This window comes from Gavialis gangeticus, unplaced genomic scaffold (assembly GCF_001723915.1).
Source record: "Gavialis gangeticus isolate Ggan-Ray unplaced genomic scaffold, GavGan_comp1, whole genome shotgun sequence".
Lineage (NCBI taxonomy): Eukaryota > Metazoa > Chordata > Crocodylia > Gavialidae > Gavialis > Gavialis gangeticus.
The window spans coordinates 188506863-188520471 of record NW_017729022.1 but is presented as its reverse complement, the minus strand read 5'-3'; the positions used below and the strand labels follow the sequence as shown (position 1 = coordinate 188520471).

At 45.5% G+C, this 13609-nt stretch overlaps 1 protein-coding gene across 4 annotated transcripts in view; it reads right to left on the bottom strand.

Annotated features, from left to right (window-relative positions):
- Positions 1-2348: 2348 nt before the first annotated feature.
- The window catches only part of EFEMP1 (EGF containing fibulin like extracellular matrix protein 1), a 119404-nt gene continuing 108143 nt past the window's right edge, over positions 2349-13609 (bottom strand). For 3 of the 4 annotated variants that reach the window (XM_019516663.1, XM_019516665.1, XM_019516664.1), the window contains exons 9-12: positions 12033-12152; positions 5201-5324; positions 4876-5071; positions 2351-3600 (exon numbers count right to left, since the gene is read on the bottom strand). In XM_019516663.1, the coding sequence (XP_019372208.1) occupies positions 3442-3600; positions 4876-5071; positions 5201-5324; positions 12033-12152 (599 nt within the window). In that variant the 3' untranslated portion in view covers positions 2351-3441. Of the gene's footprint in view, positions 3601-4875; positions 5072-5200; positions 5325-12032; positions 12153-13609 lie in introns of all 4 variants that reach the window. The other variant, XM_019516666.1, reaches the window with a different exon arrangement.

Sequence of the window (13609 nt, the reverse complement as noted above, 5' to 3'; positions counted from 1 at the left end):
TCAGGAGGGTCAGCAGAGGTAGCAGGAGCAAGTGGGGAAAATAGTGGAGAAAGGAAGGAGGTTATATCTGTGGCTAGACAGGGCTGGAAGTAGGAGTGGGCAGCAGAGAATGTGTGGGAAAAGGCATTCAGGATATACCATATTTACCCAAATCCAAGATGACCCTGAATTTAAGATGACCCCCCCCCCAATAATTCGAATATAAAAGCCTTAGTTTGTCTGTCCATAATGCTTTATTCACACTCTGATTTGGTTGTCTCAGCACAGAAGCACACAGTGGAGTGCTGCCATGACAGCAGGGGCTGAGGGGCCTGATTGGGGGTAGGGTGGCTAAGGCCAGCAGTGCTGGCCTCCCACTCTGGCCCTGTTCCTTGGAGCCAGGGGCCAGAGCAGCCCCCCGCCCCAACAATAGCTAGCAGGGAGGGGGAGGGAGAGGCGGCAGTGAAAAGGGGAGGGAGGGAGGGAGGAGAGAGGGAGGGGAATGGGAAGGGGAGGAGTGGGGTTGCTGGTGACAGTGCCCCACTGCTAGCTGCTGCAACTGCTGCTGCCCACTGCTGCGACCACCATCTTCCACTTCTCCTCAGCCTTGAGTCCCCACACCATTCCCCGTCTGTGTTTAAGCTCCCCTCCCTCCCGCTGTTCCTGGGAGGAGGCAGTGGCAGCAGTGTGGAGTTGAATGGCAGGGGGTATGGTGGGGGCATATGGGCCTACACCTGAAGTGGCAGGGGGTATGGGGGGGAACCGGACCCAGAACGACAGGGAGAGAGGGGTAGCAGGCCCAGACGCAAAGAGGAGGGTGGGGAAGCTGGACCCCAACCTGAGGTGGCGGAGTGGTGGTGGTGGGGAGGAACGGACCCAGATGGGGGGGGGAGGGGGAGACGACAATGCGGGCTTCTGTCCCTGCCTTCCCCCCCCAACCCCCACTCCTTTGTTATGTTGGACCGGCAATTGGCTAGTTAGGTTCTATATGTAGAAAATGTATAAATCTAATTTTTGGAGGTTTTTCTTAAATTTGTCCCCATCATCACTGTAGCAGGGAAAACAGTGGTAGGGTGGCAGGCAGAGCAGGCGGTATGGGGGCAGGCAGTGGAGAGAAAAGTGGGGGACAGGCAGTAGCGGGGCAGGCAGTAGGCAGAAGGTATGGAGGCAGTGGTGCGGGTTGGGGCCATGCTGCATGCCACAGGCTGGAATAGGGATGGTGCCAGCTGGTACCTAATCAAGGGTTAGGGGTGAGGTAGGGGCATGGGAGGGTGCAGAGGCTGTGCATGGAGGGAAAGTCGGGGAATGGTGTGGTGGCTCAAGGCTGTGCAGGAAAGAAGTGGCACAGGGGGGGAAATCAGGGTAAAGGGAGGCGGAGGCCTGATGTTGCCCGGAATGTAGAGGCAGCAGGGGCGGGAGGCAGACAGCAGCCAGAGCTGCAGCAGCTGCCTATCCCCCTTCCCCCACAAGTGTACGCAATTCCAAGATGAGGCGCTCCTCCCTTCCATGTTGAATGATAATAAATGCCTCATCTTGGAATCAAATAAATACAATATATGGCAGGCCAAAGGGTCTTGTAGTCAGGAGGATTTCAAAGTACTTTGCTGTACAGGTTTGACTGTGGTTTGATTGATTTCCAGAATAGGAGAGTCACCTTCAGTGTCCTAAGGATTAAAAAGCCATCCAAAGAGAAGTCAGTAATTAACTAATACATTTTGCTGACCACTGACCCAAATTTCCTTAGCCAGTCAGTTTGAAAATTCAAAGCAAGAGAGAGAATAAGGCCAAAAAGTAAAAAGTATTTTTAAAAGATAGTTTGTAGCTATCATGGCAAACTTTTAACAGCAGCATTTGTGAAAGGTACTGGATTTAACACCCTCAAATTCTTTTAGGGATGGATTAAGAATAATTGGGGTCCTGTCCTGAAGTGTCAGGGCCTGAGACAAAACGCTTTCCTGGCTGCTGTGCTGCCTTTGCCTGGAATGCTAGCACTTCTTATTAGTCAGCCTATTTCCACAAGCATCTGCTGTGCACCCTTTGGCAGATACAGTATTTGCTCAAAGTCAGTGAAAGCATCAGAGCACATTAGAAAACAGGGTCCTGATTCTGGGCTTTGACTAGGCCTGAACTTCTACTGCATTTTAGAGCTGATTCAATCTACACTTTCTCTGTTCTTTATGACAATACATGGTAGCTTTTAGTTTTTTAGAAAACTAAAAAACAAACAAACTTCAGTTACTTTGGGCCAATGTGGTGTAAATTGTAATGCCACTGTAATCAGTGCATCTGTGCTGATTTCTGTAGTTAAGGTTCTGGCTCATTTACACTCGTGCATTATACAATACCTTAAAAGACAAATTAACCCTGTATAAGAGAGAGATTTATTTATTAAAAAACTCTGTACATCAAAGTATAAACTATTATATTTTAAACAAGAAATGAAGTTTTAAAATATTACAAAACCAGATGTAATTAGTTCTTGAATTACTACAAATTTTATGAACACTGTACATAAGACCAAAAATCTGAATGATAAAAACCAGGAATAGAACCAACTGCTTGAAAATATATGGTATAATTTACTAATGAAGCAAATGTTATAAATCCTTAGTATACAACAAAACTGAAAAGTAGCATGTTATTTTTTTCCAGAAATGCAGTAACCTTCCGAACACAAACTATAGGTAGTATTCTCTTAAACAGTGATATTCATACAGAGATATTTTTCAGTATGATGATTTTCCACTGAGTGTTTCATTCTTAGTAGAAGTTTTCCTATCATGTCCCATTTTTCATGGATAAGATAAAATATAACTGTATGGTATATTTAGAAAAATCTGCATAATATCTGGTGCTTAAGGAACACCCAGTGCAAAATATACTTTTCTTGCCATGTAAATTTACTACAACCAGATTTGGACCAAAAAACCCTGATAATAGAACATATGTATCTAAAGAAATAGTTCTGTATTGACTGCTCTCTTCTCTCATAAGGCAGTTAAAAAGAAGTAAATTTAACCTGTTAAAATAATCTTTAAATTTGTATAGCATTTAATTTTATATTACTTTTTCGTTTTGAGATTGTCAGTGGAGCTGAATTAGAATTTAAAACTATTATAAACATAGATCACTTTTTTAATTGCATGAATTACTTGGCTAGGAAAAGAATGTGAACTTTTACAAAAGTGTAAGCATAAATGTCTCGTATAGAAGTGTAACAGGTGTTTAATCCAAGTATGATAAGAGAGGCAAGATTTTAATCTTTATACAGAAAGTGACAATGCTCACATTATAATATGGAACACGTACTAATTTTGAGTTACAGGTGTAATGTGTGGATTACAGATATCAATTTACTAAATAAATCTAAAAAAAGCAAAATCTATAAATAAAATAGTAAGTGCTTTCTTTGATAATATTCTTTGGCTGTTTTAGGTGCCAGTGAAGGGTCACTGATGACAACTAAAATGCAAAAGGTCCCACTATTATTGTTAATCTTAGCACTGAGCTTGTACGATAGTTCAAACTGTTGACTGTCAGCATCTCCAGATCTACAATATGTTCTCTTGGTCCTGACAGTGACTTCACCAATACGAGCATTGCACTTAGTGCACTTGTTTGCTGAAAGAAAAATGATAGAAACGTATTTTAATTCATACAATTCAAAACCATCAAAGTTGCTCACATTTGTTACTTCAGTATAAAAATCACCCTAAAGTGACTTTGCATAACATCCTTGTTATGTGGAAAAAAGTTGTTGATGGCTGCATATCTGACTACCTTCTAGGGTTAAGGGAGGTCACGGCTCTGGCCTGTAAGGATGATCAAGTGCATGGAATCATGAACAATATCAGTATAAATGGGAGTTCCTGGTATTCAGCTCAGGGACTCTATTGTGGCATTAAAAAAAAAGTTGCTAAGTATAAGGTAAAAAATAGAAGGGGTCCTTGCTTTTAATTGGTATGGTTATTTAAGCAGTTGTAGAGCAACCTGCGAGGCAAAGATTAGAACCTAGGAGCTTGTAAATATTTGACAAAAGGGATACAAAAAATTAAGATACCTTTTCCAAATTTTTTTAAAAAAGTGTAATTTTTTGACATCTTATTCTATGTGTATCTTTTTTGCCCATACAAAACCAACTTGAAATATTCAAATAATATGTAATTTTAAATTCTATGATTTGTTTTCTCAAAATGTTTACAACGTTCTTGAAAAATAAAGATATAAAACATAACTTTTGTTTCAACTGCAACTTATGGTGCTGCTACTGTCCCACTATAATTTTTAGTAATACAAATAGACATCTTAATTTTGTCATGTGGTTCCAGAAGCATGGGCTCAGGCCAAGAACTGACCGTGTGCATGCCTTAATTGTCCTCTGGTTGGAGTTGAGTGTTCCAGAGGTCAGCACGTTAGATCTCAAACTATGGCAGATGTTTTACTTTTTTAAAAGAAAGAAGGGAGAAACACAAACAAAAAATTTATACAAAAATTCCCCTAAGACTTGAAAGCTAAATGATGGTCATCAAAACCAGTTATTCTGGGAAGGGAAGTGAAGGTAGAAGAAGCCTTTCCATAGCCCTCAGTAAATTCTTCCTAATTATAACAGTAGATGTAAAACAAAAATAGTGGTGTTACACAGGAGTAACTGATGTCTGAACTTAGCTTGCTGAACAATTTTCCCAAGGTAACTGGATAGAAAGAACCTACCTTGATTCTCAATCTCAGATTGCATTTGCTAACAGTTACTTGACGTGGAACTTAGGGAGAGATAGCAAACACGGTACCATTTTTCAGAGAACAGCATTTTACAGCTATGAAAGAGCCAGGGCTTTCTGTATTCACACACTGCCAACCCTCTCCTTCAGCCCTTTTCCCCTTTCCCTGGATACTCACTCTCAGGTAGAACTCTCCATTTTCATTTCCAGACTTAATTCGGAAAGTATTAATAGTATTGGGATAAATAGTGGTTGCCTGGATTTGGAAAATATCAGAGGGCACATTTCTGTCTGAGCGGATACTCATATATTTGTATACAATAGAGTAGGGCAGCTCTCGACAAATGGTGTTTGACACCGGGCAAACACAGCGACTAGAAAACAAACAAACATAGATTAAGCATTGTTGATGCACAAACTTACAATATTCAGTTGCATTTAGTTGCACTTGGCAAAACTGGCTAGTAAGGATAACCCTAAAAACTGTATGTGGGTTCTCTTACTTCTCAGATGTCAGGACATAGGGTTCTTGACAAGGATTTCTTGGATAACACCGAAATCCACCATGGTAATTCCAGCACATCTCATCCTCTCTGCATTCATTTGTGGTCTCACACTCATTTATATCTAGATGAGAAAGAAAGGAACCAATCAATTTACAGTACACACAAATAGATGGAATGAAAACTTGGTGTTAAGAAAAAACTTAGGAAATGCTTTACTTTATAAAGCAAACAAAAACGCTTCTGGTTCTGCACTTCCTTCTCTGTGTAGTCTTCTGAAGCCTTGTGTAAGACAATGGAACAAGGGAAACCAAGGTATCTCATCCACTGGAGGTTTATAGGATGGTTGGGAACAGTGAATCCTACATCTGTGCAAGGATTGGGCTAGATCAGTGATTCTCAGCCAGGGTGGCATGGTACCCTGGGGTGCTATGAGATTCTTTTAAAGGTGCTCCAGAATATTATCAGTTGGGCAAATGATTCATAAGATAGACCCAGAGATTTCAAATTGGAGTCTACATGAGATGTATTAATGCATTTGCACATTAGCCTAATTTACTGCACAATATGGGTGCACGTCTACATGTGTGCTCCCTTCCTGTGGAGTAAAAATGGATAATTGCAACTATATTTGATACCTACAAATGCAGATATCTAGTTTAGGCATGGTTAGTTAATGTGCAGTAATGCATGTGTAGATGTGACCCGGCAACAACTTTAGTGTTGGGTCTGCCCAGCCACTAGGGGGCTAACCTGAGCCCAGCTCCAGGGCTCCTTGCTGGCTGCCTTTCCTGCTTCAGGGCTGGGCTGCTCCCTGGCTGCAGGGTATAAAAGCATCCATACATTTTGTGCCTTGGGGCACTCGCACCAGGGAGTCTGAGGGAGCCTGTTCTGTGTTCAGGAGCCCAGCAGGCCCCATGTGCACCCCTGAACAGGCTGTCTCTGCCTGGCCTGACCCCTGTGCAGAGCTCCTGCTTGGCCACAAGTAAGTGTTGCAAAGGGCTGCAGCTTGCTGCACCCCTTGCTCAGGCCTGATATTTCCCCAGGACTGCTGACTGGCTGTCTGGCAGCGGGGCCAGCACCTGTTCCCTGCTGCTGCTCACCTCTAGCAGTGTTTCTTTGCTGCATGGCTCCCAGCCCTTGGCTGTGACCCTCTGCTGAGTGATCCCGAGTGCTGTCCAGGGCCGGCCACACAGGGACAGCTATGCAGGGGCCAGAGAGTAGGTGCAGGATGAGAATGTCATCCTTTCTGTTGAGCTTTGGCCCTGCCTGCATGTGCATGGCTGTGCCAACTGTCTGGGCCCCCAACTGGTCCCAGGAAGAGGCTGTGGTGCTTTGGGGCCATGCCAATATGCAGAGGCAGTTTGTACAGGGTGGGTACTTGAATACCCACAATTTATGATGCCCTGTCCAGTGGCACGCATGAGCAAGGGCACTTCCAGTCCATGCAGTAGTTCCGCATTAGGGTCAAGTCCTTGCGGGCACAATGAATAGCTATGACTGACTACAGTCGTCGGTCTGATCACGCCCACAAGACCGTGGCTTTTATGCGGGAGCTGACCCATATTTTGGCACCCCGGGACCAGGCCACACCTCTGCAAGTGTAACCAGAAGGGCAGCCTGGCCAAGCCCTCACCCTGCCCTGACACATCACCAGAGGAGCCCTCAGGCCTTCACCACGCTGCCCTGTCCTCATACCTGGCTGCTGCACCATTAGCAGCTTGGGGAGCCCTGGCCAGTGGCTGCCTTGCTCTTCGCAGAGTCCAAGACCCCACCACAAGGAGTGGCTGGCAATGTCACTTCTGGCAGTGCCAGCTCCTCCCCAGGGGACAGGGTTCTGACGAGGCGCTGGCCCACCACCTACCATGGGCCATGGACACCAGGCAGAGTGGTTGGTCTGCAGTGGGGAGTGGGGTCTGGAGCCACAGCAGCAGGTGCTGCCAGCAGCCTGGCCTGTCCTACCCTGGGAAGAGGTCCTGGATTGGAAGCACTTACAGCTGCTCTGGCAGCAGGGTAAAGCTGGACACCCTCCTGGGCCCAGTGGCTGCATCCATGACCCCATTGTCCAGCCCCTGCCCATGGCCCCACAGGACCCCAAGGAATTGCTCCTTGGGCACCTCTTGCCCACCAGACCCCTTGGCCCAGCCCCTCCCCTGGGCCTGCTGCCACCCACCTGTGCCTGGCCCAGCCACTCTCCCCCACACCACGCATCTGAAGACTCAGCTATTCACGAGCCTGCCACCAACTGGGGTCACTGCAGCCCCCGGACCCACAGGGGAACATCCCAAGGCTGGGGTGTATCTGCCCCGGGGCTGTCCCCTAGTCCCCCCTTCCCCCTATGGCTCCCCACTCTGGGCTTGAAGACCTGAAATATTATAAATAGTGTTTCCATTTGTAAGCTGTTTTTTATAGTTGGTGGGTGGGGAGTGGGGTGGAGGGGTTCTGTTAGTTAAGCGGGAGGGGATTCTGCTTGCTGAGGGGGGAGGGGTGGGGGTGAAGGTTGAAGGTAATACAAGTTTTTTTGTTTTGAACATGTGCGTGTTCTGAGAGTGGTGCTGGGGGTGGGCAGGGGGTAAGGAGGGTGTGGGTGGCAGGGCAGGTGAGCTAGAGCGAGAAGTGCAGGAGGAGGGGGTTGGCCAGGGCTTCCCGCAGTCACTACCCGGGCTATCGCTGTCGGGTGTGTAGCTCTCCTGGAGCCTGGGGGTAGGGAAGAGACTTACTGGGGGCAGCAGGGCCAGTACCATGCCCAGCAGGAGCACAGGGCACTGGTCGTCACTGGCAGGGATACAGCTGGAGTAGTGGGGTGCTGGGTGTTAATGGCAGGGGCAGGAGCAGCCACAGCATGGATAGGCAGGGTGGGCAAAGTGGGAGCTGCTGCCTGCTGCCCCTGTACTGGGCACATGGCGCCTGGGCAGGGAAGGGGCTAGCCAGGGATCAGAGTTTCCAAGATGGCCGCCAAATGCTGGCAGTGGCCAGAGGCTGGAGCTCCTCACAGTGGCCACAGGGTGACATGGCAGGACTGGTGCGAACTGGCACTAATTTTAGTGCCAGTTGGCTGCATGTGTAGACATCTGCCAAAAATCAGTTATTGCACATTAGGTTAATGCGTGGTAACTTTAATCGTGACTAACTGCACATGCAGATGTGCCTACAGTGTCATAAACATTCTGTCATGTTGTAATCTTTGAGTTCTTTGCAACAGAAGTATTGCTTTATTACTATGAAAGCTCAGAGCTAGCGTCTTCTCAGGGGTGTCTTGAGTCTAATGAAAGGTGCCTTAAGCCTAAAAAGGTTGAGAACCACTGGTCTAGACCAACCTTGAGGTCCCTTCTGACTGTGATTCTATGAGGCTTCGGATGGGTGAATAGTGTGAAATGCCAGTAAACCAACCAGGCCCCTGTCACACACCCTAGTTGGAAAGCACTGCCACTGCATGCCATGGCCATGATTTTGAAGTGTGCCAGTGGGGGTGTGCAATCTGAACTGTATGTCAATATGGCACTGAGGTTGAATTTGAGGCACTTCAAATGCATGTCTGTCCACAGCTTGTGTCTCCGGTGGAAAAACTGAATATATCTATTTATTTGGTCTTGCCTCAAAGGTACTGAGTTATTAATGAGCATAGCCAGCAACAAGGTATCTGCAGCTTGCTGAGCCATTTGCTTCTAGAAGTAAGATTTCTGATGGAGAGGAGAAGGCTGATAGATGGTCATGGCTAATGTTGATCAGGAGGCTTATTTTGAATTGGCTGGATTTGAAAGGTTTGTTTTTTTGCATACAGAAATGAACATTTTAATATGGCTTTAGTTAATTAGTTTTATTTGTGTTTATCTCCAACTTTTTTGTCTGAGAATGTTGTTAGTTTTGTGGATAGTATTTTAATGCAGATATATAATGCAGTAGTAGACTGATTTGGGAAATAAAAAGATTACACCTGGGAAAGAGGTGAGGCCTGTGCTGCAGTGAAAGGGCTAAATGCAGGGGCAGGAAAATGAAGAAGTGGTAGCTCTGTTCTGGCAATGAAGGGTGAACATCTACAGGGAAGTGAATAGGAAGGAAGAGAGGAAATATAGGATGTGAGCCTTGATATCCTGTTTCTGACACATCTGGCTGAAAGTGGCCTCAGTTTTCTTTTTTTGACCTTCCCATCTGCTACCCCTGCTTATTAGCTCTGCCACTTTGCTCTGCCTTCCTGCCTTTCTTGCCTTTGTTTCACAGACTAGGAACAGATTTTCAGGGAGGTTAGATCACATTAAAAGTGGCCACCTGATCTAATTTAGTTCACCCAGGTGTGGAGCTAACACTTAGATTGACCTAACTAGAGATCTAAGTGCAAATTGTACCAAAGCTCAGGTGTAAAAATGGCTGCCCCTATCTAAGTTAACTGTATCTCCGAGGTAGTCAAACTTGGATTGGGTCAGGCAAGACCAGTCTAATTGAAATTGTATGTTTCCCAGCACAGCCCTGTAGCTGGGAAAGCCCAGCTGCTGGCCCCAGCTCCAGGGCTGTGCTTTTCCTGCCTGTCCCCTGGCACTGTGCTACTTTTGGCTCCTTGACCTCTTTTCCCTCCCCCAGATGGACAACCCCCCCACCCCCAAGCCCACCAAACCCCACATCTTACAAACCACTCCTGGTGCAGGGAGCTGATCGAAGTAAATTGGAGTGGGCAGAGGGGCAGGTGGGATTGGAGCGGGGCAGTCTTGCTGGGGGAGAGGGTTGTTTATTTGGGGTTGGGGGGGCTAAAAATAGCCCCTGATGTTGGAAGAGGGGTAAGAGAGCCTCCCCCAACCCCGCAAGCCACCTGTGGACCCTTCTTGCCCCTCTGTTCCCTCTTACAGACCCCACTTGTCTCCCTAATTCCTCCTGCAGACCCTGCTTGTCCCCTGCATACTTTGCTTGTCCCCGATCTTCTGCAGACTCCGCTTGCCCCCTCACTCCCCTAGGCCTTGGGGATTGACTGCAAGGCCTTGACGCTCCTCACTTGCCCCCTGATCCCAATTCACCTTAGATTGAGTGGCTGTTTTTAACTCACTCTAACCTTCCCCTAACTTCACTAAATGTCTGTATGTACCCACAGACTTTCTGCTTTGCTTTCCCATGGCTGTGACACCTAGATGAAACTGAGATCCACTGCACTGTGTGAGATGACTGTGATTTGCTTTTTTCACTCTGCCAGTACAGCCCCATTGATTTGTATGTTAGTGTTCCAAATAACAGGTCATCTCAGTCTTGCATGGTTGGTACAGTAATTAATATGCCACATGGTTTCCAGGAACCTAAGACTCTCTTTTTTTCTCTTTCCTTGAGTTTAATTCCATCATGACCAAAGAAATGCCTATTACATGGAGGAAATGCCTCCCCACTCTATATCATCAAAGACAGTAATGGAGATTTTGGTTCTTGGGGGTGTATATGCATGCATGGAAACTCTGCCTATACCTGTCCCTAATACTCCCCTTGCAGGAGCTAAAGACAAAACATGGAAAACTTTTACTCTGCCTCATTGGGGAGGGTGGGGTGCAGTGTACCCCTAAAATTTGCAAAGAGTAGTGCTGGGGGAGTTGTTACATCAAACAGCAAGGTTTTGAGGGGAGTGACTGGGTGTGTGAAGATTTCACCACTACCTCCTCACCCTTCCTGATAAGAGCTGCATGTGTGAACTTGCTTGGGACTCGAGAGTAACTGCCAGGAGGGTTGGGGGTGGATAGAGCATAAAAATGCAGATAACAGGTGGCTGGGCTATATGGAGGATGAGAATAGTAAGGAAATGATTACTGTGTTTTCTCTGTGGTCAGTGTTAATATTCATGGCTCTTAAAAATAGTAGGACAATTTGATTTCACTGGTATATGAACAGTTAACTGAATTTATAGTCTTTGCCAGGGCATACCAAGGATTTCAAAAGAGCTTTTAAAAATACTAAAAAGCATCCATTATCTTTGAGAAAAAATGAATGGAATAAATTTGAATTTTCTAAATCCAGCCATCCCAGAGGAGATGAATTTAAGGCATTATGCTTTTCCACAACTGAAAAAAGATCTTCAAGATGTTTTATCATACCAAGCTCCCTTTTTTCTTCTTTGTAATTGCTGCTGGGAAGAAAACAGGCAAGACAAACTGCAGGTGGAAAGTAGATTTTTTTTAGGTTGCTTATGGGAAAGAATTGTCACATTAAAATTTAGTTTAGTTATAATTTCAACTGTGCAGTTACTACTGAGACTGCAAAATAGTGATGGAAATTGTATGTTTAAAGTTCATAATATAAGCTACTCTCCTTGGTGATGGAGAATACCTCACTTCCTTCATGTAACATTTGCCCCTGCAGAGCACTTAGTACTCGATAGAAAAGAAGACTGATTTCAGTGCTATTGTTGTTTGCATTTCATAAGCATATTGTGGATATAACATATTTCTAAATTTTTTTACACCTATTTTCTGTTATTGGAGAGAGCAGCTGTCCATCACTTATGGTGTAACTTAGGAACCTTTTAAAACTGTAACAGTTGGTGCAAATCCATGTTTACAGACCTAAAACAACTGGCCAGCTTTCATCTCTGAATATTGGGCCCCTTCTTTATGTGCCTGAAAGTGGATGTGATGGCCTAACTTTAGGCACTCTATTTGAAATTTTTTATCTTGGAATCATAAAACTCTCCAGGGAAAAATAAAAATTTAAAAAATGTAACTAATGTAAATTATGTGATCAGTTATCACACAAATGTCCAATCTCGCTTAGTGTAGTATAAACATCCCTATGGCATGTATTCTTAGTCTTGTTTTAAATGTGGTCATTAATATTGCAGTAGTTAAAATGTTAAGACTAGTGCACTTACCTTGGCATGTTCTACCTCCTACTACTTGGTATCCTTCAGGGCAGACACATGAGAATTTCCCTGGTTCATTGACACATTGATACTGACATATGTAACTTGAAGTTCTGCATTCATCAACATCTGGAGAGCAAAGAAACAGTTGGCTCTTATTGTCTTAAAAATCTACTTTGTACAAAGACTACCCATTAATAGAAATAAAATAAACCCAGTCTAAAAAAAGAAATTCTTCAAAATCTGAAATGGTATTACACTTCAGCACCTTAAAGTTGTCTCCAAAAAAAGAAAATTCAACTGGTATTTTTTTTAGCTATTTCCAAATATGAAACTGTAGTGAAATGCATTTAGGTAAGTAGAGATTATATCAGCACAGTTTCAGAATAGGCTTGAGAAAAGAGAGCCGACATATTTTTGTGTTTCAAACATGATCCTTTTTTTCCGTAAGACATGTATAGATCATTTTGGCGGCTTAGCTCTGGGAGATATTTTACCCTGGTCTGTGTATGTAACTCGCAGTGCAGTTAATATGAAACGTTCTTAGGAAGATGTTAAAGACCATTTTTTGCCTTCAAACACTGTTTACTACATCCCATTTTTATTTGGCTTTTGTAACTTTGCAAGTTGATCAATTGATTGCAAGACCATGTTAGGATGAAATGTTATTTAATCATAATTTCATTTTAATTCTATTTAATAATTCCCATTATTGTGAAAAAGTGAAGTAATAGAATTCAGATGTGGCACAGGACTAGGCTAATGTGCCAGTTTGAGACCTGAGCTCAGTTCTTATTCTTGGGTGTGGAGTTCTTTGTGTAAAACCTTCCCTGGTTTCCTATTAAGAAATAGGGTGCACCGATAAAGATTGTTTGGGTCAATACCAATGGCTGATTATTAACAAGCCATGTCGACCGATACCAATCCGATTGTCAATATGCAAGCCTGGCAGCTTGGAGAGAAGCTTCTGGCTGGTAAGTCTGTTGGGGATAAGGGGCATGGTGGGGAGACTGAGGCCCCTGTCATGAGAGATGGAGTGGGGCTGGGTCAGGGGCAGGCGCTGCCCAACTGGAGTGGAGCAAGGCACAGGATGGAGCTGAGAGTGGCTCCTTTGGGAAGGAAGGGCAGCTCCCGCCGCTGCATGGACCCCAAGGGAGGCATGGGGGGGCACGTGCCTCCTGGATCTGTGCATGGGGCAAGGGTGGGCTACCTGCTGCGTGCTTGGGGCTGAAGTCAGTGCCAGGCTATTTCTGGTGAGGGGGTTGGGCTGGGACTGTGTTTGGTCTGGGTGGCAGGGGCACTGGGAGGGAGGATTTGAGGGGTGGTGCTATGGTGAATTTTGGGGTGGCTGTATCCCACCCTGTAGCCCCCCTCCTAGCACCACCACTGCTTGCCCCAAGCGCAGCCCCAGCCCAACCCCCCGCCCAAAAGAGCCCGGAGCCAGCCTCAGCCCACAGTGGCAGCCTGCCCTCGCCCCGTACACAGATCCCCTCCCTGTGCCACCTGGATGAGCTCCTTGCAGCTCCGTCCCATGCCTCACTCTGCCCTGGCCAGGTAGCACCTGCCCCAGCCCCAGCCCCACTCCC